The following is a 27530-nucleotide window of genomic DNA, read 5'->3' as shown; positions in this document are numbered from 1 at the left end:
GAGCTTCGCATGGTAGTCAGCTAGATGAAGTTCTCTCATCGTAGCAATACAGAGCTCTCACGGTTATGGGTTATTGCCCGCGAGCTGCCAGAACTCACCCGTTGCAGAGAAAGTCTGGTGCGTGCTTCCGGTGGGCAGAATGCAGCCTTCCACTCACATAGGTCGACCTTGCAGCCCAGGTGATGATGCTGGGCCAGAGGGCAGGCGACCAGGTTCAGGGGTGCAGTGAAAGTGCCAGTAGCTGGCGCTGCAGGTCTGTTTAGCAAGAGGTGCAGGCACTGATCCAGGGGCACAGGCTAGGCGGCCCGAGCCACTGCCACAGAATGACGGGGGCCTTTGTTCAGGCTTCGTTGCTTTTTAGGTTGTTTGTAGTGATCGTCCTCTGGCTTCTTCTGTTGCCGGCACCTTGGTGTTTGGCTGCACAGAGTCAAACATCAAGGTATGTTCTGGGAGCAGAGGTTCCTGGAGGCTGGTAACGCACCCATGCCCCCAGGATCAATAGAAGGAGGCACTGGCTTCATGGTGCGCTCTGGAGAAGTCTGGCACCCACAGCTCCCAGCAGCACTTCATCCTCAGAGTGTGATCTTGTACAAGCTGCAGCGTGTTCCCTCACAATCCTCTGTGATTCCAGCCATCGGCATGGATCGGCACTCGTCCCAGTGATTGACAAAGGTATAGCGTAGATCAGTGCTCGAAGTTGGCGGGAGCGGTTGGGAGCGGTGTTCCTATACTTTTTAAAATTAAGTTTTACTGTTCCTGTACTTTTATTTTAAAAATAAACTGTTCGGAATGGTTTTGTTTTAAAATAAAAGTGTAGGAACAAGTTCAGTGCAAGGCACTGAATGTTACCTTAAACAGCAGGTGCATGTGTTTAGGGGTTTGTATTGTGCGTGGGAGGGGGTGTGGTGATGGGATCTGTGGGGAGCGGGGGCTGGCCAGCAGGGAACACAGTACCACTGCTTCTTTTCGTACACTTCGACCATTGGTGTAGACCCCTCTCTACCTTATCAGAATAATGCAAGCCGAGTGCACATTCGATGTCCATTCGCAACCATACATCCTTCCAACCTCTGGTGGCCCGTCCAGTCCGGGGGTCTACCACATTCAATCTTCCCAGGCTAACATGTAGGATGTGGCTTCAGCCGTGAATCCGATAAATCTCATTGAGTTCATGGCAAATCTGGTGTTAACCACTTCTAACTAAGGCTTCCTAAGCAGGCAAAGGCTATGACCATATATGGTCTCAATCACATCTTCCTGCGAAGGAGCACAAGGTGTTGCTGCTCCTCTACAGCCCAATCTGCTCCTCTACAGCCCAGGCTGCTCCTCTACAGCCCAAGCTGCTCCTCTACAGCCCAATCTGCTCCTCTACAGCCCAGGCTGCTCTTCTACAGCCCAAGCTACTCCTCTACAGTCCAAGCTCCTCCTCTACAGTCCAAGCTCCTCCTCTACAGTCCAAGCTGTCCTTTGAAGAAAGCCCAACCCATCCCTCTACAGCTCAAGGTATTCTTCTAAAACTCGAGATATTCTTCTCCAACACTAAGCCACTTTTCCACAGCCAAATCCATCCTCCCACAGCCCAAGCCATCCTTCCACAGTCCAAGCCATCTTCTACAGCCTAAGACGTTCTCCTCCAACCCAAAGCCACTTTTCCACAGCCAAAGCCATCCTTTCACAGCCCAAGTCCTTCTTCTCCAGCCCAATCAGCTTTTCTAACGCCCAAGCCATTTTTCTCCAGTCAAGGCCACTCTTCTAGAGCCCAAGTCAACCTTCTATAGCTCACGCTGTCCTTATACAGCCAACGCATCCTTCTAGAGCTCAAGATGCTCTTTGCAGCCCGAGACAATATTTTACCGTCCACACCATTCTTCTTCAGCCCAAGCTGTACTTCACCACAAGCCACTCTTCTACAGCCCAAGCCTTTCTCCTCCAACCCAAAGCCACTTTTCCACAGCCAAAACCATCCTTCCACAGCCCACCCCATCCTTCCACAGTCCAAGCCATCTTCCACGGCCCAAGTCGTTCTTCTCCAACCCAATCAGCTCTTCTCAAGCCCAAGCCATTCTTCTCCAACCAAGGCCACTCTTCTAGAACCCAAGTCAACCTTCTACAGCCCAAGCTGTCCTTCTACAGCCAAAGCATTCTTCTACGGTCAATGTCGCCCTTCTACAGCCAATGTCGTCCTTCTACAGCCAATGCCGCCCTTCTACATTCAATGTCGCCCTTCTACAGCCCAAGCTGATCTTTGCAGCACGAGACAATCTTTTACAGTCCACACCATTCTTCTTCAGCCCAAGAGGTACTTCTCCAGCACAAGGTGCTCCTCTCTAGCCCAAACCGTTCTTCTCCAGACCAAGCCGCTCTTCTATGGCCCAAGCCATAATTCTCCAGCCTAAGTATTTCTTCTATTTTATTTATTTATGTAATTTTACATTTATATAGCGTGCAAACCCGACAGGCATCGAGGTGCTGTATGCACACAGACGGGGAATGGGGGAGAGGAGAGGGTGGAAGAGGTGAGATGGGTGGAGCAGACAGGGATAGGTTGTTACAGTAGCTCCAATAGAATGAAGTGTCTTAGAGTCTCTAAAGGCTGGAGACAGAGGTGTTGTGACCTGCGGTTCAGGTTCAGGTTAACAGAACAAGCTGGTTTTCAATTGTTTTCTGACCGGCCAGTAGCGTGTCTCGGCGCGGTTGTGAGGGGGAGGTTGCTCGACAAGCAGGCAGCCGTGACTGGGAAGCTAAAGCCCCCAGCTTTGCTGCATTTGAAAAACGGGGTAGTTAGTCTGTGGCAGTGAATTATTCTGGTAGGCCTTGAGGAAGTAATCTTAGAAATCCTCTGTGACAGATAGGGTGGTGCAGTGTTAAAGAGACATCGATGGGTTGAAGACAAAAGTTGATCCTTTCTCTGATCGGTAGCCAGTGTGCCGCTTTTCTGTGGGCAGAGACATGGTCATGCTTAGATAAGCGCAACGTGGCCCGGATGGCATGGTTCTGTCTTGGGAGGATAGCTCAGCAGCAACGTGCTTGCCTTGGAAGCAAGACGACACGGAGCAACACAGGTACGATCCACGGGTCCACACTTAGAAACCTCTGGGTATTAAGCACGTTATAAATAACCTATCATATAGTCTGTAGTTTATTTAGGATGCGTTCTGAGGTACTGGCAAAACGGGAGTTGCAATAGTCTAGACGAGAGCCAATAAGTGCTCTGGCAATGATCAGGTGGTCTTGGACTGAGAGGAAATGCTTGGTAGGATTTAGACGTTTGGTGTGTGGGCTGTTGAGGAGGTAATGGCGTTGACTTGGCAGGTCAGGTCGGACCTGGAATCCAGGTAAATGCCTAATGTTTTGACAGAGGTGGAGACCAGAATGGAGCAGGCATCAATGGTTAATGAATAGAAGACTGGATCGAGTTTGGTAAGACGAGGGGGAGGGGCCTGCTATCAGGACTTTTATATTGTCGTCATTCAAGCTGAGCTGATGCGTGGTCATCCAAGCTTGGATAGTGTCGTAGATTTTGTTGATGTAGCTGGAGTCTTGCTCATAAATCCCTGAGAGGGGAAAGAGGATTAGTGCATCATCAGCACAGTTGGTGTATGAAATGTCCAGAGTGTCAAGGTGGTCGAAGAGTGCTTTCGTATAACTGTTGTATAGAGTTGGGAAAACGCATGAGCCTTGTAGTACCCCATAGGGGACTTGAGGTGGGTGTGCAGCTGCGCTACCAGCATAGACACAGGCTGTTCTGTCTGCAAGAAATGAGGCAATACATTTGGTGGCTTTGTGAGAGAAGTTGGCAGCTTTAGTAAGGTGGTGGCAGAGTGTCTGGTGGTGGACCAGATCAAACGCAGCTGATAGGCAGAGAAGAAGGAGGATGGCTAGGTTGCCATTGTCACGGATATCATCTATTTTTTAAGGTGAAGGACAGCAGATTCTGTACCATGGCCAGGTCTGAAACCTGCCCTACGGGGACTAAGGCTACAATGTTGTTCCAGGTAAGCTTCTATCTGGATGTAGGCAGCACAGTTAAGAATCTTTAGGAGAAAAGGAACAGTGGTAACGGGCCGGTAATTAGTGTGAATGGTCAGATCCAGGTAAGATTTCTTAATAAGGGGGGGGGATCCAAGCTTCCTTGAGGTCTAGTGGGATTGAGCAGCTTGAGAAGGAGGAATTCACAAATGCAGTGATGATATGAATGAGGGCTTCCGGGCAATCTTTGATAAGAGGCGCTAGACAGGCATTGCCTTGGCAACGTGAGGGTTTCAGCCCAGCGATGAAGTTAGCAATTTCAGGTTCAGGGACAGGTAGGAAACTGAAAGCAGTGGCAGTGGAGGGGTTGCGAGAGGTCAAGGGAAGAGGATGGGTACATGCGAGTGAGTTTTGCTGAGGACAGAAGTTCACTTTTTTTACAATTTTCTCTTGGAGGGTGTCAATCTTGTGGATAAGGGCAGCTTGGATGTATTGACACCAGGTGTTATCTTTAGTGTAGTGAGGGGTAGGTTTGGTGGGTATTTCCAGTTCCTGAAGGATGGAGAATAGCTCACGTGATTGGGATTTGGCATTGGAGATTTGATTTAAAAGGGAAGTTGCTTTGGCAGTGAGGATGGCCTGCTTATAGTCCTTGGAGCAGTTGACAAAATGTTCTTTATTGGGAGTTGTGGGGGATCTGGGCAAGTGGTTTTGAGGGTGCGTTTCTGGGCTCTCAAGGCTTGGAGACATGGTGTAAACCATGAATTTAGATGTGTAGTATGTTTGGCTTTCCGTGGTTTCAGTGGGGCAATGGCATTGATGACTGATAAGATGGCTGAATTGTAGGAGCTGACCAAGTCTTCTGGGGTGAAGGGCAGGGCTGCACGAGTGAGAGAGGTATCCGCAGCGAGGGCAGGGAGGAGTCTCTTTTTAGCAAGGCTACGCAAGCATCTCATGATGGCTTGGGGGAGGGGGCAAGAGTTAGTTGTTAAGGCTATGGAGGTGGGTAGTGTGAAGGTAACAGTTTGGTGATCGGCAATGATTGCTACATTGGATGTGTTCAACATTGTCTCCAGCCCCAGCAGTCCTTCTACAGCTCAAGCTATTTTGGTAAATCCCAAACTGTTCTACTCCAGCTGAAACCACCCTTTTACAGCCTAAGCCTCTCTTCAACAGCCCAAGCCACTCTTCCACAGCCCAAGCCATCCTTCTACAGCCCAAGCTCTTCTGCTCCAGTCGAAGCCACTCTTCCACAGCCCAAGCCACTCTTCAACAGCCTAAGCCATCCTTCTACAACCCAGGCTGCACTGCTCCAGTCAAAGCCACTCTTCCACAACCCAAGCCACTCTTCAACAGTCTAGGCCACTCTTCCAATGCCCAAGCCACTCTTCCAATGCCCAAGCCACTCTTCCACAGCCCAAGGCACTCGTCCACAGCCCAAGCCACTCTTCCACAGACCAAGCCATCGTTGCACAGCCCAAGCCATCGTTCCACAGCCCGAGTCACCCTTCCACAGCCCAAGCCACTCTTCCACAGCCCAGGCAACTCATCCACAGCCCAAGCCATCTTTCCACAGCCAAAGCCACTCTTCCAGAGCCCAAGTCATCGTTCCACAGCCCAAGCCATCCTTCTCAGGCCAAAGCTGTTCTTCCACAGCCCAAGCCACGCTTCCACAGACCAAGCCATCGTTGCACAGCCCAAGCCATCATTCCACAGCCCAAGCCATCCTTCCACAGCCCAAGTCACCCTTCCACAGGCCAAGCCACTCTTCCACAGCCCAGGCAACTCTTCCACAGCCCAGGCCATCCTTCCACAGCCCAAGCCATCTTTCCACAGCCAAAGCCACTCTTCCACAGCCCAAGTCATTGTTCCACAACCCAAGCCATCGTTCCACAGCCCAAGCCATCCTTCTCAGGCCAAAGCTGTTCTTCCACAGCCCAAGCCATCCATTCACAGCCCAAGCTGTTCTACTGCAGTTGAAGCCACTCTTCCACAGCCAAAATCACTCTTCAACAGCCCAAGCCATCCTTCTCAGGCCAAAGCTGTACTTCCACAGCCCAAGCTGCTCTTCTAAGTGTAAAATGACATTTGCTGAAATGCTACAGATTACATGAAAATTCATATGGGAAGAGGATTTCTTGAAGTGCTGTAAATAGTTTGCTTTCTTGAACGTCAAAAAGAAAATGCATTCATAGTTATTCCATTACAAATGGTTAATAAGTAATCTTTTTATCCAGGAGTAGTGAAGACATTTATTAAAGGGGTACATTTGGAATTTGTAGTGTTTGTTGCATTGTGTTGTGTAGTGTGAAATATTTTGCAACCCAGGATTGTCACTTTAGAACGCTGCTTTTTCACCATTATTTACCAATATTATACCCTGATATATCTCGCAAAACACACACAGATGGACACACAGCATTTCTGCAAAGTTTCCAACATAGTCTTTGAAAATCTGCAATTCCCTGCCAGCTTAACTGTTAAAAAACGAACTAGAAAAATACCTTTATTTGTCTCCTCAGCAAAAGTCAAATTATTTCTACTTAATGTCGGGAACAGAGGACACACGCACCTGTTCACCCTGCAAGCCACATTACCAACCTGGACCACCACTGCCGAAGACGAGGCCACCACTTCTGGGATGAAGCCATTGATCACCAAATCCAACAAAAGTGTTCCTTCTGCATCCAGGCCGCGGGCGATATGTGTGACTCGAACAAGTTCCCCTGGAAAGACAGGATAGCAGCAGTCAAGACTTTAGCAAGGAGATGGATACGGAGGAGATGCTCATTAGGATGTCTGTGTATAGGGGGTGCCAACCTCTCCCCCTCAACTAAATATAGATAACATGGTAGGCAGATCAAACAGTTCTATTATTGCAGAAATAAGGATTATAGTGCCTTTATTTAAGGTAGAAAGTGCACATGGCACTATGCATATTTGTGTTAGGATGACCCAGGAAGTGAAGGGTGCTTTAAATATCACACACATACAATAAGTGTATAAAGATATATTATGAATAAGGGATACAGAGTGAGAGATGCTTAAATAAATACGTAATAGCTCTCTGAAGTTGTTTTTCAGGTGTGAGCGACTATGATTCAAGCCAAGAGTTTTCAGACAAGCAACAGAGGCTGCTACATTGGAGATAGTATTTGGCAGCATCTCACAGTGGGGTAATTGGTTTGTGAGGTTAAAATTGGAACTTGGCAGGAAAAGCAGACAAGATTAATGATGAAAAAGCAAGGGAAACTTAGATACATGTATCTATGTTCTTAACACGGAGGGAACAACATGTGTCATGCAGACCGTGCTGAGAGACCAGCTATGTTATTTGGCACCATATAATAAAGTGTATCAATTTCTCCAACAGTACCCATACTTACTCCACATTGGGGTCTATGAACATGCCCTGAAGAAGGGGCTCTGATTTTCACCCCAGACTGCTGAAACATGTTTAATTTGGGGACCCTACCTTCCTGCAAGGATCCCCCTCAGATCATTCAGTGGTAACAGTCATGTTACACACACGTTGGCAGACCCTTTGCATACAACTTCATACAAAATAGAAATGTTTCTTTGTTTAATGAGATGTGAACAGAAGCAATTGTATAATTAATACTCAACTTAAAATAAATTGTAAAATAAGGAACAAGAAAATATTTGTATTCTCTTTATTCAAATTTGAGTTACGTATTTTCTATATATGTTTGCCTTCTCTCTTTTATCTACTAAGTCTATTTTCTAGAAGACTTGACAGCGTTGGGTCATCAAACAAATTCTTTGGGCCTTTCAGTCTCCATTCTTCCTTTCATCTTTTTTTGCCTTTTCATTTTTTGTTTTCCCAGGATACTGTCCCCTGGTTTTATGTTATTTCATGTCTTAGTTGCTGGTAATGATTTAATTTGTGAATAACGGAATATGAAAATTTAAATTAATTGTTTGAACCATTTGTAACCTTAAAAGAAATATTTGTACCATTTATTACATTGTGTTTATTGTGTGTTCTATTTCAGTTGTCAGGTCAGATACATAGAGCAGGATATCAGGTTAGGATATGCATCCAAACAGAACTAAATTTGACTTAGAAGGAATTTCAAGAAAAAACAACTGGTGGAACACTTTATGTTACATAGCCACCCAGGGTGCAAAGCAGACCGCAGTCTGTGGGGTGAGAAGGAAATGAGGCTGAAGGTAAGCAGGAATTGGGAAGAGTGGGGTAAAGTCAGAGATGGACCAGAAGACAAAGGTGACAAGGGGAGGGCGGATAACATGAGGATTGGGTAGTAGAATTAACTGGGATGCATGTACCGTAGTATATGCTTAGACCAAAATGGCCATGAAAAGAGCAAGGAGCTGTCGTTACGGGGCAAATCCATTTTCATGCCAGGTAGGACTGCAGTGTGTTTTAAGGTTAAATTATAAGTAGAGTTATGGATGTTTGATGGCCTTGAATTGTGCGCAAGAGTTTCTGGATGTTGTGGAGGCTTAGATATGATATGATATGGAATTTATAATGCGCCTATACACAAGTGTTTCAAGGCACGATTAGAGACCAGATATTAATATTTTGTCATTAATGACGATTACTGGACTGACCTGGTTCTACTGAGCCCGCTGGCATAGATGCCAGAGTCAAGAGTTGCCTGTGTGCTGAAAGAAAAGTTGGAGGCACATAAGGACGAAATGATAAATGAAATCCCCCCAATCTTGAGCCATACTCTGATAGCATCCCGTGGTGGTGGGAGAGAGAGAGTGCACCATTATGTAACAGGAAAGCATGGCCTTAACCTATGCTATTGGGGACCACAAGTGAACAACCACTCAGCTTTATGCTGTGCTGGAATTGTATTGCATTTTCATTTGCTTATCATGAAAGTTGTCATCATGTGAAGAACATGAATCACGAGTTGAGGCAGCCAATGTGCATAACATGCCACGATCTGTACATGTGTCAATCCGTAGGGTTCGTCATCAAGTGGCTTTTACACATTACATTGAATTGAAGAGAAGAGCTTCAGGATGAGAAATGATAAAGCACAGCGACAAAACAAGCATCATAATCTCTTGTTAAGCTGCGGAAGAAGAACTCTACTAGTGTGATGTGTACACACAACTCTATACAATTATGATATCTTACCAAACCTAATCAATCTCATGAAACCAACATGGCGTCTACCTGATAACATTACCTGGCAACTCAAATCACTGTGTAGAAAATGTGTCCTTTTTAACGTGTGGACAAACGTCATTATCTGAATGTCATCCCGCCACTCATTGAAGGGTTTCCTGCCTGAATGCAGCGAGTGCCGCATCTACACTTAACGCCATTTCAAACGGTTTTCCGGTGTGAAGTATGAAAATTACCCCCAGGAGATACCACAATATGATATGATATGATGGGTTTTTTATAACGTGCTTAATACCCAGAGGTTTCTAAGCGCAGACCCGTGGATTGAACCTCTGTCGCTCTGTGTCGTCTAAATGAGGATGAGTTAAGAAGTATCAAAATACATCTTGCTTGCTGAGCAGCTGCAAGCAGAACTAAGGGAGATCAAAGTGTTTCATCATTGAAACATGTATACATTTCTTTACAAACATACCAGGACCAAGGATTGACTGTGTATGAAATGATTGGATACACCATCATGAATGGAGGTAAATGAAGCTGATACTTTATGCCGGTAAGAAATACCTACCTACCTAAAAATGAATGCCTACTGTCCGCGTGTATGGTTATAGAAAAGAATGCAGAGCCAAGGTGTACCCCTGTAAAATGTGGCGCTGTTGCCGGAACAGAGGAAAGTAGGGCGGCGGCGTTGAGACTACCAGGAAGGCTGGTAACACTACAGTATTCACTGTTCTAAGGTCCTGAACAAATCTTTGGTTACATCTTCCTGGCTTCTTCCCCGGCAATGTTAGGATATTGCATTGACTGCTGGTCAGGACTATTATTCCATGTTTCAGGAGCGGCTGCATTACTGGTGCTGTACCCTCCTCAGCTTCTCGGTGCATTGGATACTTGGGAATTATGAGTAACGGTTTTGACTGGCCTGCCTTAACATGGACTGGCTTTACATTTCAAATACATTCTACTTTGGGGTCATGTGTTGACCAGAGGGAACCCAAAACTGTATCTACAATTCAGTGCATTCGGAGGATAAATGCGTGTGTTTAGGGTCTGAGTCAGGCTGCACCGTCCATGAGAGTAGTGAGTTTACTTGCCAGAAGTTTTCTTACCTTTTTATACTTTGTATCATAATGTCATGATCTCTGCTTCCAAAAGATCAGGACTTGCCCGACTCCCTTGGAAGCAGACCCATAACCCCGGTTCCGAGTGCCAGCCAGTCCCAATTGGGACCTTTTGGACCCTGTCCTGGCGCCAGTGGCACCAGGCTCATAAAGATGCCCAGTCCCAGCGCTGGAAGCGCCGGGCTCATAATGCTTGGGTGGACTTACCTGCAGCAGACCATGCTGCTTACTTACCTGCCAGTTGAACCCCTGATCCTCTTCTGTTTGGGACTACTTTTCCTGTTGGGTGGGGCAGGAGCCACTCCCTAGGTTCAGAACACTGGAACTCTTCTGGAAAGCAGGAACTCTTTTCTTACCTAGGCGTGGCTGTGGAAGGAGACACCTAAGCACTACAGGAGGCTATTTAAACCACACCCGATGGATGAATCTTGCTTTGTGTTATTCTGCATTCTCTGCAGCAGAACGCTCATCGTGTCTTCTGCTTCTGATCCTGGGCCTAAGGGAACAAAGGCTTACCATCCTGGAATCCAGTCTTCAGCAGCACCTGTAAAGACAAAGAAAGAACAGGTTAGCACTACGGTCTTCAGTGGCAGCGCATCTCTTACCTGGTCCATCGGCTGTCACCAACGCCTTGCGCTGCATTCCGGCATCTGAAAGACAAAGGCTTACCTACTCTTCGCACGCTCCGGAGGCCTTCAGCGCTGCATCCCGCATCTGAAAGACAAAAGAAGGTGCGTTTAAAGACATTGGGCAACTTTATTACTCACGTGCCATTACTCCTTCCCACGCCGAATCCAGTGGGTATTCCAGCACCCTTCAGCTTCTCTAAAGCTCCGAACTTGTACCTGCAAGATAAAAGGGACAGTTAGTGCGCATCGTGAAGCAGGCTACAAGCGCTTACTTACGTGCTTCCAGGCGCTTCTATTCCTCACGCGGGTTCGATCCTCAACTCTCATCAGCCCGCCATCCGCCATCGCCGGAACCCTGCAAAACAAGAGATATCATTACAAAAGACTTTTAAGACATTTGAAGTGCCCAGAACTTACCGTTCGTGCAGTTAAGGACGGACAGCAGTCCTCTGAGGTCAAGAGGCCTGCACCCTTATCCAGTGAAGAAACTGGTTACGGCACCCTGCCCCGAGGCAGATGGAGGGCTCGGCGTTCACTTACCTAAGGTGAGGGCGTTAACCTTTGGGGTTCTACAGGAGAAGAGAAAGGGAAGAGGAGAGAGGCACCCAATAACCCCAGTTCATTAATCCCATATTTTCTATCTGCAGACATCTTACTCTTCAAGTCAGACATACAGTGCACAGAGGTCCAGCCCAAAGAGCCAACCGTGTGTTACACATCACCTTTGAAGATACGGCATTCACCCAGTCAAGACCGGCGCCTCTGCGGGAATCAGGTGAGCGTTACAGAACACAAAGCCTACCGCAAAACTCCCACCCAGGCGCTATGGAAACCTCGGATACCGACCAGCTAGCCCAGTTACTTGGGGAACTAAGAGCAGAAGTGCATGCAGCCCGTCAGGAAACGAATGCTCTAAGAAGGGAACTGATTATTTCCAAGGAGCGAACAGACGATCTCGCTAGACAATTGCTACAGTCACAAGCCGGACAAACTCTGTTACCCGCATCAGGGGCAAATCTTCCTTCAACATCCTCTACGAACCCAGTGCAGATCAACCTACCTGGGAATGTACCTCTGGCTCCGCCCGAACGATTTTCTGGTGACCCAAAGAGGTTTGCAGTATTTATTAATCAGTGCCGGTTGCACTTCTTATGCCGGCCAGCAGCCTTTCCAACTGATCAAGCTAAGGTAGCTTTCGTGCTTTCGTACCTTAGTGGCAATGCGGCAGACTGGTCGATCCCTCTAGTTAATCAAGATGATCCGGTTCTCCATGATTTTCAAGCTTTTCAGCTCAGTATGGAAAAACTGTTTGCAAGACATTCACAGGGGCAGGCCTTGGACAATGAGCTCCTTTCATTGCGACAGGGTAATCAAGACCTTTTGGCTTATATTGCGTCTTTCAACAGACTGATAGTGGAAACTCGATGGCATGAGGACAAAAGGATTACGCTGTTTTATAGAGGTCTACGTGGAGAGCTCAAAGATGTGTTAGCCCAAGTAGTGAATCCCCCGCAAGACTGTTCGGACTATGTTGACTTAGTCGTTCAAATTGACCACAGACTGCAGAACAGGAAGGCCGATCGTTCCAAGTTTGATGCTCGAGTATTTTCCAAACCACCAACTCCTACCAAAGGAGTAGACTCCGGGGAACCCATGCAAATAGGGGGCCTGAAAGGACCACTAACACAAAAGGAGCGGGAAAGGAGAAAACAGCTGCAATTATGCCTCTATTGCGGAAACTCGGGGCACTTTCTTCGAGACTGTCCGGTGAAACCAGCCAAGAAGGCAGTAAGAGCTGCAGTTACCAGGGTCACAAACTCTGAGCAGGGAAACGACCTCGCCCGACAAGAATAGAGGTCCTCTTGCTGAGCGTTAAAACCAGTTCAGTGACCTCGCATTTCGTGATACCTATGGTCCTCATTAGCCCTGAACATCCGGATCGATTACATGCGATTGAAGCTTACGTCGACAGCGGTGCCATCGGCAATTATGTGGATCATGAAATGGTTTTGAGGATGAATCTGACTCTTTGTCCAAAGGCTGTAAAGGACGTCATTACTACGGTGGATGGTACAGAGATAGCCTCCGGACCAGTAACGCATACCACCCAAGAAGTGACGCTAGTAAGTCAAGATGGACACCATGAGAAGATCGTGTTCGATGTGATCAAGGCCCCTCAGTTCCAGATTATTCTAGGAATTCCTTGGTTAGAGAAGCACAATCCTCAGATCGATTGGCGAGCAAGAACGGTTCAGTTTCCAGAATGTGTCTCTACTTGTCACCCTCGACCTGGTGTTGCACTGGCAGCAATTTCCTCGGAGGCTCCCCAGTTACCTCCTGAATACCTAGAATTCCAAGATGTTTTCCGGAAGGATCAGGCTAACTCTCTACATCCTCATAGGTCTTATGACTGCCAGATAGACCTGATACCTGGATCTACTCCTCCTTGTAGTAGAATTTATGCCCTCACCGAGCCTGAGAATCTTCACCTCCGACAATACCTGGATCAATACCTAGCGAATGGGTTTATTCGTCCTTCCAAGTCCCCTGCTTCCTCAGCTTTGTTCTTTGTTCCAAAAAAAGAAGGGGACCTTAGAACTTGTATAGATTATCGCGCCCTGAACCAGATCACCGTTAAGAATAGATATCCGTTACCTTTGATCCCTGAACTCCTGGACCAAGTCAGAAAAGCATGCATATATACAAAGCTGGATCTTAGAGGAGCCTACCACTTGGTACGAGTAAAAGAGGGCGATGAATGGAAGACGGCCTTCCGCACCAAGTATGGGCTATTTGAATATCAGGTCATGCCCTTCGGACTTTGCAATGCCCCGGCTGCCTTTTAATATTTTATGAACGATGTCCTCAGAGAGCTCATAGATGTGTGTGTTGTTGTTTACATTGACGACATCCTCGTTTATTCTTCATCGGAAACTGAACATCGGAAACACGTGAAAATGGTCCTCGAGAGATTGCGTCAACACAAACTTTTCGCTAAGTTGGAAAAATGTGTTTTCAACGTGACTGAAGTTGAATTCTTGGGATTCATATTATCACCTAGCGGAGTGCGTATGGATTCAAAGAAGGTCGATGCAATTCTCAAATGGCCATCGCCATCCTCCGTAAAAGGTGTTCAAAGCATGTTAGGCTTCGCTAACTTTTACCGCAGGTTTATCCCCGAATTCTCTCGAATAGTCCAGCCCATCACCGCCTTGTTAAAGAAAAACAAACGTTTTGAATGGTCTACCGAGGCGGAACAAGCTTTCCAGAATTTGAAGACTAGATTTATCTCTGCACCGATCTTAAAACATCCTCGCCCAGAACTCCCCTACATCGTTGAAACTGATGCTTCGAGCCTTGCCATGGGGGCAGTTCTATCACAAAAGGACCCAGTAACCAATCAGTTGCATCCCGTGGCATTTTGGTCCCGCAAATTCTCGCCTCCTGAAATCAATTACACTATTACTGATAAGGAACTTCTAGCTATCAAGTCCGCCTTTAAGGCTTGGCGGCATTATCTTCTGGGGGCCCGACACACCGTTACTGTGATTACAGATCACCGAAACCTGCAATATTTGAAAACCGCAAAAGCTCAATCCTCTAGGCAACTCCGTTGGGCACTATTCTTTGCCGAGTTTGATTTCATAATTACCTATCGACCTGGTACAAAAAACGGTAAAGCTGATGCCCTTTCTCGGATGGGAGTGGAAGAACATTTGATCAATCCTAAACCTGTACCTATCATTCCCGAACAAAGAATTCTAGGTGTAATCGCCACACAATCCATAGAGGAAGTTAAGGATAAAGCCAGGCTACTGGTAACTCCAGCAGACATACAGAATTGGCATCTGCAGGGAAAGGACTTTACGGTGAAGGACAACCTATTATATTTCCAAGAACGGTTATACCTGCCCAGCACAGATTTACAGAAAAAGGTAATCTCTTGTTATCACGATTCTTTAATGGAAGGACATCCCGGTATGACCAAGACCTCGGAAAAGATCAAGCGCTACTTCTGGTGGCCGTCTTGGAAAAAAGATATCAGAGACTTTATAATGTCCTGTGGAGTATGCGCCCAAAACAAGAGTCAAAAGGAAAAACCAGCCGGCCTCTTACGCCCTATTGACATCCCGCCTCGCCCTTGGCATACGCTTTCTATGGACTTCATCACCGATCTACCTCCGTGCTCCGGATACAATACGATCCTAGTAATCGTGGACCTATTCTCCAAGATGGCGCATTTCATTCCACTCAAAGGCTTACCAACAGCAGCAACTCTGGCCCGAGAATTTCTCGAAAACATCGTCCGACTGCACGGTTTTCCTTCAGTTCTAATTTTGGATCGAGGTAGTCAATTTATTTCTCATTTTTGGCGAAGTTGCTGTCGGTCGGCTCAAATTGATGTGAGACTTTCGACCAGCCACCATCCTCAAACCGACGGACAAACCGAGAGGACCAATCAAACTCTGGAACAGTATTTGCGCTGCATGCTACAACAAACTGAAAAAACTTGGAAAGATATCCTTTGGATAGCCGAATATGCCTACAATAACTCTGTCCACTCGGGAACTGGGAAGACCCCGTTTTTTCTTTTATACGGTAGTCACCCTCGAACCTCGGAGTTGGATCCACTCCAAGATCTTGGAACACCAGCAGTAGACCACCTGCATTCTACAATCACCCAAGCCTTTAAGGAAGCCGTTTCTCACCTTCAAAGGGCTAAAGAACAATACAAGAAAGGAGCAGACCAACATCGGAAGGAAGCCCCCCAATATCAAGTAGGAGATCAAGTCTGGTTATCCACCAAATATCTACCTCTAAAAGGACCACGCACATTCAACCCAAGATACCTTGGTCCCTATTCCATCACTACCATAGTAAATCCAGTAGCGGTCAAGTTGGACTTGCCCCCTCACATGAAGATACATCCGGTCTTCCACGTCTCTCTATTAAAACCCGTGCAACCTCAAACCCGACTAACTACATCTCCAAAACCTATTCTAGTTGATGGAGAACTCGAGTTTGAAGTCAAAAGCATCCTGGATTCCAAGATCTCCAAATCTAAACTATTTTACCTGATTGACTGGAAAGGCTACGGTCCCCAAGAAAGATCCTGGGAACCTGCAGAATATGTCCACGCGCCTCGTCTAATCAAAAGATTTCATCGAACATTTCCTAACAAGCCCAAACCCCCGGAGAAGCCTGGTTTGGGAGGGGCCTTGAGGGGGGGTGCTGTCATGATCTCTGCTTCCAAAAGATCAGGACTTGCCCGACTCCCTTGGAAGCAGACCCATAACCCCGGTTCCGAGTGCCAGCCAGTCCCAATTGGGACCTTTTGGACCCTGTCCTGGCGCCAGTGGCACCAGGCTCATAAAGATGCCCAGTCCCAGCGCTGGAAGCGCCGGGCTCATAATGCTTGGGTGGACTTACCTGCAGCAGACCATGCTGCTTACTTACCTGCCAGTTGAACCCCTGATCCTCTTCTGTTTGGGACTACTTTTCCTGTTGGGTGGGGCAGGAGCCACTCCCTAGGTTCAGAACACTGGAACTCTTCTGGAAAGCAGGAACTCTTTTCTTACCTAGGCGTGGCTGTGGAAGGAGACACCTAAGCACTACAGGAGGCTATTTAAACCACACCCGATGGATGAATCTTGCTTTGTGTTATTCTGCATTCTCTGCAGCAGAACGCTCATCGTGTCTTCTGCTTCTGATCCTGGGCCTAAGGGAACAAAGGCTTACCATCCTGGAATCCAGTCTTCAGCAGCACCTGTAAAGACAAAGAAAGAACAGGTTAGCACTACGGTCTTCAGTGGCAGCGCATATCTTACCTGGTCCATCGGCTGTCACCAACGCCTCGCGCTGCATTCCGGCATCTGAAAGACAAAGGCTTACCTACTCTTCGCACGCTCCGGAGGCCTTCGGCGCTGCATCCCGCATCTGAAAGACAAAAGAAGGTGCGTTTAAAGACATTGGGCAACTTTATTACTCACGTGCCATTACTCCTTCCCACGCCGAATCCAGTGGGTATTCCAGCACCCTTCAGCTTCTCTAAAGCTCCGAACTTGTACCTGCAAGATAAAAGGGACAGTTAGTGCGCATCGTGAAGCAGGCTACAAGCGCTTACTTACGTGCTTCCAGGCGCTTCTATTCCTCACGCGGGTTCGATCCTCAACTCTCATCAGCCCGCCATCCGCCATCGGCGGAACCCTGCAAAACAAGAGATATCATTACAAAAGACTTTTAAGACATTTGAAGTGCCCAGAACTTACCGTTCGTGCAGTTAAGGACGGACAGCAGTCCTCTGAGGTCAAGAGGCCTGCACCCTTATCCAGTGAAGAAACTGGTTACGGCACCCTGCCCCGAGGCAGATGGAGAGCTCGGCGTTCACTTACCTAAGGTGAGGGCGTTAACCTTTGGGGTTCTACAGGAGAAGAGAAAGGGAAGAGGAGAGAGGCACCCAATAACCCCAGTTCATTAATCCCATATTTTCTATCTGCAGACATCTTACTCTTCAAGTCAGACATACAGTGCACAGAGGTCCAGCCCAAAGAGCCAACCGTGTGTTACACATCACCTTTGAAGATACGGCATTCACCCAGTCAAGACCAGCGCCTCTGCGGGAATCAGGTGAGCGTTACACATAACGACTGGCATCACCCAATCACATAGTACAGGTCCCTGTCCATGCCCCTTTTCCCGACTTCGGAAAAACAACTGTTCTACACCAACCCAACCACCAGATGGCAGACTCTACAAAGCGATGAATCTAAGCAGATTCACAAGCTGCAGAAATCAGTTTAGTTTTAAGTGTGTGACAATATTTGCCTAGAGGTCTCATTTGTTCAATGTGTATTGTAAAGTTCTAATAAATGATTCTATGTTTTTGTACTGAGCAGTATAGACTGAATTATTGATGTTGTTCTGCGTGGACTCATTGTAGCCCTAGACCACTCCCCCAGCCCTCCTCAGACAAAGCTTTGCCGCTCTGCTACCTTCCCTGATTGGGGTTGGCTAGACTTTAGTGTGTCCCTGTTTACCATAATAGGTTTGCCTCCCAAAATCCACCCTTAGGGTGAATTCTGAAAATCCATCTTAACAAATGTAATGAGAATCTAAAGTGGTTTCACCAGCAGCAGAAGGAAAAGTCAGTGTCTTCCCTGTTCACATAATAGGATGACCTCTCAAAATCCACCCCAATGTAGGATTTTGAGAATCCATCTTCACAGCTGTCCCCCTCACTCCCCGATCTCAAAGCAGAGGCTCCGGCCTAGTCTTACACCGATTTGCAGAGCTCGACACTGACCTCATTGGCTCCTCTACCATTGGATGGCTCTTCAAAGCCTTCAGGAGACGGACATCAAATGTAAAGCCTGTTTTGAAACCGTCTTCTAGGCACTGCCCCCTGCTAGCACCTCCTCTGAGCAGTGATGGCCTTCTCCCATCCACCGAGAGGTGGCGCCCAAGCCCGCCCGATGACCTGAAATGTGGTGTTTCTTGAACGACTCTGACCAATGGCCAAGCATAGAACTCACCGCCATCCGACTGCCTCCTCGAGCCACCAACACAGCCCTCTCACCACTAGGGTGCAATGTTGCATCATTTATTCACTCTCTTGATCAAGCTCTTGCAGAACCTGCCACTCTCACCTGAGGAGAACTCCACCTGCGATTCCTGGCGGAAGACTCCTTTTGTGAGGGAAAATCCATTTGCTGTCCCGCCATTCTGGAATGCCGATGACCAATAAACAGGGGCGGTGACCGCGACCAATGCCCTCATGAGTGGACCTGTAGAAAGAGAGGGAAACGTGTCTATGTCTCTTATTTTACCATAAAAAAAAAAGATTCTTCTATGACAAGGCTCTTCAACCATTGACTCTTCAGGTATTTTGGACTGCAACTCCCATGAGCCCTATACAGGATAGACAACGGTGAGGGATCATGTTAATGTTAATGTTAAAGGATATTTGTACCGCGCACTATCACCTCCGGAGTGGTCCCCTGGCACTCTGGCGGCTCTGAAGAAAGGGAGGGGGGGTCAGTTAGTGGGAGTGAGCATTAAAAGTGCAAGAGAGCAGTGATGTGCTGTTAGCAGCCTCAGCCCGGTGGGTCCTTTGGCTGAGCTTGGGGTGTTTTACGGTCGGTAGTCGTCGCGTGCTGTTGTGCAAATCTATGTGCGGTTTGTTTTGTTGTTGCAGTGTCGTGAAGGTTGTGCGGTTTGCTGCGTTTAAGGCTTGTGGTTGTGTTTGGTTCGAGTTTGAGAGGTGTATGCAGAGGAGTGAGATTGTTAGTGGGTTGGCTACTGATTCATGATTGCACGCTTGGTCCAGGCTTGGCAAAAGAGTCGTATATCAATCGTCGAATTACATTTCTATCTAGATGCGACGCAGGCTAGGTTGAGAATTCCATCTACGTGTGGCACATGCTAAAATTCACAATCCTATCTAGATGTGGCGCATGCTCAGCTTAGGAATTCCCTCTATGTGTGCACATGCTAACATTCACTATTCTATCTAGATGCGACACAGGCTACGTTGAGGATTCCATCTAAGTATGGCACATGCTAACATTTACAGTTCTATCTAGATGTGGCGCATGCTAAGCTTAGGAATTCCCTCTATGTGTGCATATGCTAACATTTGCAATTCTATCTAGATGCAATGCATGCTAACGATTATTACACCTGTATAAGGTGACATAGGCTGATCTTGACCATTCTCTATATGTTAGTTAACATTGGCACTAGTTAACATTGGCTTTGCGGACCTATCAATGATATATAGAGTGGTATATAAATGCCGAGTAGCAAAAATAACAGTATGTTAGTGCGTAGTGCAGTGCAATATTTATAGTCCAGCCAAGAGTGTATTTTGGTCGGTGGTCACTAATCTCTTTAATATGCATGTTGTAATTCTATGGCAGTCAACGTTATGGTAAGGTATAGTGGCAAGGGCTTTCTGGAGTAGAGTGATTTGCTCTACCCCCCTCCCATGCTACACTCAGTTTTGTTGGTGTCTGTTGGCTGCTGGCTTCCTTTGCTTCCCCTGCGGACACCGGCAGACACATCTTGGAGCCGCCAGTGCAGGAGCCGCCCTTTGCCTTGGGGCCCTTAGCCGAAGGGCTGCTAGGCAGAGGGCTGCCTTGGTTGGTTCAGTTAAGACCAGACAGTCAGCCAATCACAGGGGAGGGAGGTCCGGGAGGCGGCAGAGGGAGGGGAAGGGGAAGCCATGGAGAACGGGGAAAAGGATCCCTACGAGTGGGTCTGGGGCTGCATGGCTATGAGGTGGCAAGAGTGGAATGGAGGGTCCCTGCAGCTCACCTGGGGTCGCCTTGCTGATAATGGTGTTCTCCCACTGTGAAGCTGCAGGCCCAGACACAGTGCAAGGCCTGATTGGCCAATCAAAGGGGATGGAGGTCCGGGAGGCGGGCAGAGGGAGGGGACGGGGAAGCCGTGGAGAACGGGAAAGGGATCCATATGAGGGGGTCTGTGGCTGCATGGCCACGAGGTGGCAAGAGTGGAATGGGGGGTGCCTGCAGTTCACCTGGGGTCATGTGAGTGGTAGTCCTAGACACCTGGAGAGGCGCAGGTTGCAGATTCCTGCTCTATAGGGATCAGCTGACTAAGACGCAATAGAAGTGGCGTGCTTTCCCTGACGGAAGTTATCATGGTGACAAGGAAGTGTCAAGGAACAGTGGCATTAAAAGGTACATTCTCCCTACACTTGAACCTCTGCAGATACTCCCAAAACCTAACAAAGGACATCAGGCATATCCCTACATTCAACAATGGGAAATGAGTCACAAACCCCCCAAGCTGCAGGGGGTAACTGGGAGGTCATTATGGGCTGTGAACAAGATGAAGTTTTGGACCTCATCACGAGTTGCGTGGTATCCCCGGCGGTATTGCCGGGGCTATTAGCTTTACCAACAAACCCCCTGGCTCTATTAGCGCCGGATCACGGGTTTGGCAGAACGGTAAGTCCCCATTCCCCATTGAGCCCATTCGGGAATTCCCCATTGGGACCAATGGGGAATTGTCAGTGCTACTACTGCTGGCGGTATTAGCGCGTGGTAATAGCACCGAAAATTGGTAAAATCGCAGCGGATTTTCCCCCGGCTCAGAACTGGGGGTAAATCCTGCCAAACCCATGATTTGGCGGACCCTTAAATGCAGCGGTAATAACGTTACCGCCACATTTAAGGGTTACTGCCCAATTCGTGAAGAGGCTGTATATAGTCGGGTGTTCTGTACCAGGGTCAGTCATGCCAGGCCGCTGAGGCCATGGATCAGTTATCTAGACAGCGCTGCTTCATGAGGGTCCTTTCCATGCACTCACCATTTCCAAACCCCAAAATCCTTTACAGTGCACAACGCTCGCCTGGTAAATTGACCTACCGATGCTGGGTGGTATGTTCTCAATGCTAGTGTTGATGGTGGCCGTGCCCAGGTTGTGATCCTCTGTGACGTTGGCGCTGAGCGAGGCAACCCCAAATTCCTTGTGGTTGATGATGCCAATTAGGCTTCCCCTGACCCGCAAGGGGCCACCTGGCAAAAAAGGAGGAGAATGTTAGAAGACGACATAGAAGCAGTGATCCTCAAATGGATGGTGTGTATGGTCGTCAGGACAGGGCTCGTGCTCCTGCCAGGGATGGGAACATCAACATCATATCAAGCAACATCAAAGAGATGGGATCTACAAGGCAACATAAGGGTTTACCCTTTGCCCTCCCGCCACCTATTGTGATGCTCTGGAAACTGGTGTCTCAGATTCTAGGATCAACGAGGCCTCCCTCCCCTGCATCACGACCCTTGAGGCAGCCTGTGTCCTGCAGAGAGACAGGTCTCCCACCCCTGCATCACCATCCTTGAGGCAGCCTGTGTCCTGCAGAGAGACAGGTCTCCCACCCTTGCGTCACCATCCTTGAGGCAGCCTGTGTCCTGCAGAGAGACAGGTCTCCCTCCCCTGCGTCACCACACTTGAGGCAGCCTGTTTCCTGCAGAGAGACAGGTCTCCCTCCGCTGCATCACCACCCTTGACGCAGCCTGTGTCCTGCAGAGAGACAGGTCTCCCTCTCCTGCATCACCACCCTTGAGGCAGCCTTTGTCCTGCAGAGAGACAGGCATCCCTCCCCTGCATCACCACACTTGAGGCAGCCTGTGTCCTGCAGAGAGACAGGCCTCCCTCTCCTGCATCACCACACTTGAGGCAGCCTGTGTCCTGCAGAGAGACTTGCAGGTAGGACACAGGCGCAGACCTGGCAGAATCAATGAGGTCTCCCTCCCCTGCATCACCACCCTTGAGGCAGCCTCTGTCCTGCAGAGAGACTTGCAGGTGTGACCCAGACAGAGACCTGCCAGAATCAATGAGGTCTCCCTCCACTCCATCACCACCCTTGAGGCAGCCTGTGTCCTACAGAGAGACTTGAAGGTAGGACGCAGGAGCAGACCTAGCAGAATCAATGAGGTCTCCCTCCCCTGCATCACCACCCTTGAGGCAGCCTCTGTCCTGCAGAGAGACTTGCAGGTGTGACCCAGACCGAGACCTGCCAGAATCAATGAGGTCTCCCTCCACTCCATCACCACCCTTGAGGCAGCCTGTGTCCTGCAGAGAGACTTGAAGGTAGGACGCAGGCGCAGACCTGGCAGAATCAATGAGGTCTCCCTCCCCTGCATCACCACCCTTGAGGCAGCCTGTGTCCTGCAGAGAGACTTGCAGGTGTGACCCAGACAGAGACCTGCCAGAATCAATGAGGTCTCCCTCCACTCCATCACCACCCTTGAGGCAGCCTCTGTCCTGCAGAGAGACTTGCAGGTGTGACCCAGACAGAGACCTGCCAAAATCAATGAGGTCTCCCTCCCCTACATCACCACCCTTGAGGCAGCCTGTGTCCTGCAGAGAGACGGGTCTCCCTCCCCTGCATCACCACCCTTGAGGCAGGCTGTGTCCTGCAGAGAGACAGGTCTCCCTCCCCTGCATCACCACCCTTGAGGCAGCCTGTGTCCTGCAGAGAGACTTGCAGGAGGGACCCAGACGGAGACCTGCCAGAATCAATGAGGTCTCCCTCCCTTGCCTCATCACCCTTGAGGCAGCCTGCGTCCTGCAGAGAGACTTGCAGGGGGGACCCAGGTGGAGACCTGCCAGAAGCCAGACATTTTCGACGACACTACCCCAGTTTGATCCACTCTTTCTCGCAGCAGGGGCACACAGTGCACAGCATGTTCTCCAGTGGCATACCGCAGGTTCTCCCCTGGACTTCAGCCTGGGACACACCCTGGGTACTCTCTGTATCCCTGCCACACTCAGGGCTGTCACAAGGTGTGGTGAGGCCCGGAGCAAAATATCTGTGGAGTACCCCGTATATTTGCACTGGGCCAGCAGCGTCAGTGCTGCCGCAAACAAAAGACGCAAGAAATCTCCCCTTCAGTGTATGTGTGGAGGACCCAAATATGGTCTATCATGACTGCACATCACCTGCAGTAAAGTCGTGTTTCTAAGCTGAAGAAAGGCTTATTCCAGACCAACTACTGTATCATGTGCACAAATATACACAGGATGACGGTGTGTGGTGCATGACGCCAGCAGTAAGGAGCACCCTGCCCCTCTGTGCGCATGAAAACACACATCACACACAATAGCAGGTAGATGATGTACAGTGGAGGCTGGTGAATTTCTGAACTGAAGAGGCTTAAATGTTTGCACCAATTATGCACGATTGACAGAGCACAGTGTGGGAACCCAAACCAAACGAGGGGTGCTGGAGAGGGTTTCTCGCCCCCGAGAACATTTTTGGAACAATGGGTTCAAATGGTGCATTTTACAGCAATGTTATTTGAAAAATGTGGCAAAAAGCCACACAGTTTGAAATTGGTTGTGTACGGTAGTACATAGAAAACCCAATGGATGCAAATCACCAACAGTACATTGGAGCATTGTCCCACAAAATATGCCAGCACAAAAGCATTGTTCATTCTGGCTGTTTCACATACATGTCCATGCCCACCGCACCAATATATGGCAGTAATACCATAGAAGGGCTCCCAGCTATTAAAACATGCCATGACTATAGGTGTTATTACTGGCTAGTCTGGCCTACGTTCACAATCTAGCCACATGATTACCCCTTTGTTTGCTTTACCCAGGCCTGGCTGAAGATGTGGGAGGGCCCATTTTAACATGATGGTTGGGGGCCTCTTGTTGCTTAGAGCAGAAAACATTCTTAGGCACACGTGGGGTGTATACATTATAATAGAGACAAAGAAACACAACAGGGGTTAATAGCCGTGGATTATCACAAGACGGCCAGCCAGCAGGGAGCTGAAACACTAAATTCCCATTGAAAAGCTTTAAATCCTTCTTTGTCAGCAAGTGCCTGATGTGGAGGAACCGGTGTTAAAAGGCAACAAGGTGATAACCTTTCTGTATACCCCTGGGAAGTGACAGCTGGAAGGGCTCCAGCAAACACAGTGTGTAAGGCGAGCACGTCAAAGCACACATTTCAAGCCCCAGCACAAAAGTAATATAGAAATAAATATATTGCTGTGCTTGATGAGGCTGATGACTGGCAACATGGGGGGAGTTGCTGAAAAGTCTAAAAGGCCCTGACATTATCCCTGGTTTTACCCTTGATGCAGTTACTGTGCATCAAGGGTAAAACAAACATTATAAGTGTGATTATGTAGCTAGACTGCCATTCATTCAATGTGGTCCAGTTTAGGTTCAATGGGCCTCATTCCGAGTGGGGCGGTAAGGGATACCGGGCACCGGTAAGGAGACTGGTGCCGGTAATCCCTTACCGCCCTACTACGAGTTCCCTTAGCGGGTCCCTCCTTTAACGCCTGGTCTGACCAGGCATTATGGACAGGACCCGTTAAGGGAATTCAGAGCCAATAACGGTACCACAATTTGCGTTACCGTTATTAGCACCTTCCCCATTCTCATTGAGCCCTATGGGGGCTGAAATGGGAATGGGGAATGGCTTTTTCAATGGGGACTTACCAGTCCCGCAAAGGTCGGACTACACCGGTAAATTCCCATTGAACGAGACCGGTGCCGGACACGTTATTGGTGGCAGTCATGGCGCAAATAGCGCCATGACTACCACCAATCTCGTAATGAAGCCCAATGTGTATAAACATTTGAATTTCTTTGTAAATACCTCCTTCTGTCTTATTTACCCCCTGCCCTCTTGCTTAACAGGTTGTGGTCCTGCACACAGTTCTAGCACTGGGTCTCTCTTTTACCGACCACAATCTACCCCTACTCTATTCTGCTTCTCTCATGGCTATAGTGCACTCTTACACTATAGCGATATACCCATCATATACAGGTATGCATATTGTATTGAGTTTTTCACTTTGGTTTATATACATAAATGGGTAATAACATGTTTTTACTCTTTGTTGCAATACTAGTAAATCAAAGCTCATGTTTTATGAATATATTTGGGTGGTTTGTTTGGTTCTCCGGGAATACATTTATTCTGCTTTGATTTAATTCAATTTACGCGTTGATACAAAAAATGGTTTTGTATTATTAACCAGTCTGATATCAACCTGTGGCAGCAGTCCTTTCTGTTTTGATTTTAGCAACGTAATAACACTTACATTTGCTTTACCCTTGATGTATGGTTCTGGGCATCAAGGGTAAAGTAGCCCAGCAACCCCACCCCTAATTTTAGTGGCCAGCAGGGCCACAAGACTTAGGGGTGGGGGCTGGCACACACTCTCCCATACAACACATTCAGGCACGCATTCACCCACCATTCGCACAACTCCTTCCATGCACACATACATAAGAACAAACACACCATTGACACCACCATAAACACCCGCATACATACACATATTCATACACAGTTCATTTAAGTACACATGTAATGTATAGATACACATTTAATTTAAAAACAAAACACTTACTTTACCTACATGCACCATTCATAGGTGCCCACGTAGCCAGGGAGGACTGGGTGGGCCAACCTCCTCTGCAGCACATAGACACACTGCCTGGCAGGACAGGAGGCCTCTCCTGTCAGTCAGCGTGTTCACGTTGCAGGTCACCACAACGTGAACATGCTGACTGCCAGGAGATGACTCCTCTCCTGTCATTCAGCCTATATACACTGTCAGTGAAATAATGAGAGATGGCAGAGCTCACTTCTGAGCCCCACCATCTCTCATTATCTTGCTGTTTGTTGCAGAGCCGTACTCCGCATACAAGCAAACAAACAAAAACATTTGCACGGCACGTGCCCCTGCTGATCGTCAGATAGCGCAGTTCCCCGTGTGAATAATGGACATGGGTGCACTGTGCTGCCTTCCACTCATGCGGCAGTCGATCCACATGATTTCTTTCTCAGTAACCAGCACCACACAGTGTCTTACCAGGACAGGGTCCCTCTTGACATGCCGCAGTCTCCAGGTTCTGCCCTCGGCAGGTTTTGCCGCCATACTGTGGAGGCGGGTCAAAGCATGAGCGAGTGCGCTGGCGCTGTCCCTGGCCGCAGGATGCAGAGCAGCTCGACCAACTGCCCCAATTTGTCCACACACCATCCACTTGAAGAGAGGGAGGCAGGGGTCAGGAAAAAGGTATGGCACTTGGAAGATAGAAGCAGGAAGAAAGGCAGAGAAAGTACAAGGAAAGAGGAAGGGAAGGAAAATACCAGAGCAGAGGGCAAAATGTGAGGTGATGGAGAGTTGAAGGTGGAAGACACTCCACACAAAGGGGCGTTAAGGAGGCATAGGGGAAGAGTGAGGACAAGACAGGAAATCACTGACATGAGCAACGTTAATGTTTACATTCCAACCAAACAGCTTATCAAAGAGCCACTGGGACAGAGTGGTTTCTGCTTCCCCAACTCCACTGCACACTATTTCATCCAACTTGATACCCATCACTTAGCCTTACTCTTGTCACTCCTAGCAACAGGGGAAAGTGACAGTGTTGCATATTGCTATACAGGGTCAGCAACACAGTGTTGCTGGCCAATTCCCACCCAATTCCTTGAGCATTTCCCCCAGGGCCTCCGGTTCTCCATGGAGCATCCTCGTGAAATATATATGTTGATCTTCATACGGTTGTTACTCTATGGCAAAGCAAATTTCATGCATTGTTTGCCACCATCACGACAACCGGCTGTAAGGGGGAAAAAGTGACTCCTCGGTCATAACCTGTTTTCATTCAAAGGCTCTGCATTAGTCTGCCATTTAGTGGTTGGGTTCAGAATTGTCTCTAGCTAGGGTTAAAAGTTGAAAGCGGGGTTGGACATTGACAATCGACTCAAAAAGCACAACACGATGTTGATGTCTTGTTCTGGTGGTTAAGGTATCTGACACTGTGCCGAGAGTCTAAGCAAGAATTGGGATATATCTCCTGCTTCTTCGGTCCTTTAGCTTGGCCGGGACAGTCTCCAGTCGGCACATTACAGATCTCAAGCTGAGAATTATTGTTACAGGCAAGTAACGCTTTCCTTCCTTTAGAGTCACGTGACATGCACAGACTTCAAGCGGCGCTGATCTCCTAAAAGCGGAGCAGTGTGTTATGTTGGAGTGTCGTGCACATTGTGCGGAACTGATTGTCTTAACAAAGACGCTTGTCTCAATAGTGTTAAATTGTGTATCAAACACTATGGTGAAGCTTGCCAAATCCCTTGCAACGAAAGCCTGACTAAATAAAACCTTGCTGGC

The 27530-nt window shown here is 48.2% G+C and overlaps 1 protein-coding gene across 2 annotated transcripts in view; it reads right to left on the bottom strand.

Moving 5' to 3' along the window:
• Positions 1-27530, bottom strand: part of HMCN2 (hemicentin 2) — a 936787-nt gene that overhangs the window by 140110 nt on the left and 769147 nt on the right. For both annotated transcript variants that reach the window (XM_069609262.1, XM_069609261.1), the window contains 4 exons: positions 26229-26399; positions 21243-21392; positions 18497-18634; positions 6571-6695 (listed from right to left, as the gene is read on the bottom strand). In XM_069609262.1, the coding sequence (XP_069465363.1) occupies positions 6571-6695; positions 18497-18634; positions 21243-21392; positions 26229-26399 (584 nt within the window). The remainder of the gene's footprint in view (positions 1-6570; positions 6696-18496; positions 18635-21242; positions 21393-26228; positions 26400-27530) is intronic.

This window comes from Ambystoma mexicanum, chromosome 8 (genome assembly GCF_040938575.1).
Source record: "Ambystoma mexicanum isolate Mex_15411 chromosome 8, UKY_AmexF1_1, whole genome shotgun sequence".
NCBI classification, from domain to species: domain Eukaryota; kingdom Metazoa; phylum Chordata; class Amphibia; order Caudata; family Ambystomatidae; genus Ambystoma; species Ambystoma mexicanum.
The sequence above is the reverse complement of the archived record's forward strand: the minus strand, read 5'-3'. Positions and strand labels throughout refer to the sequence as shown.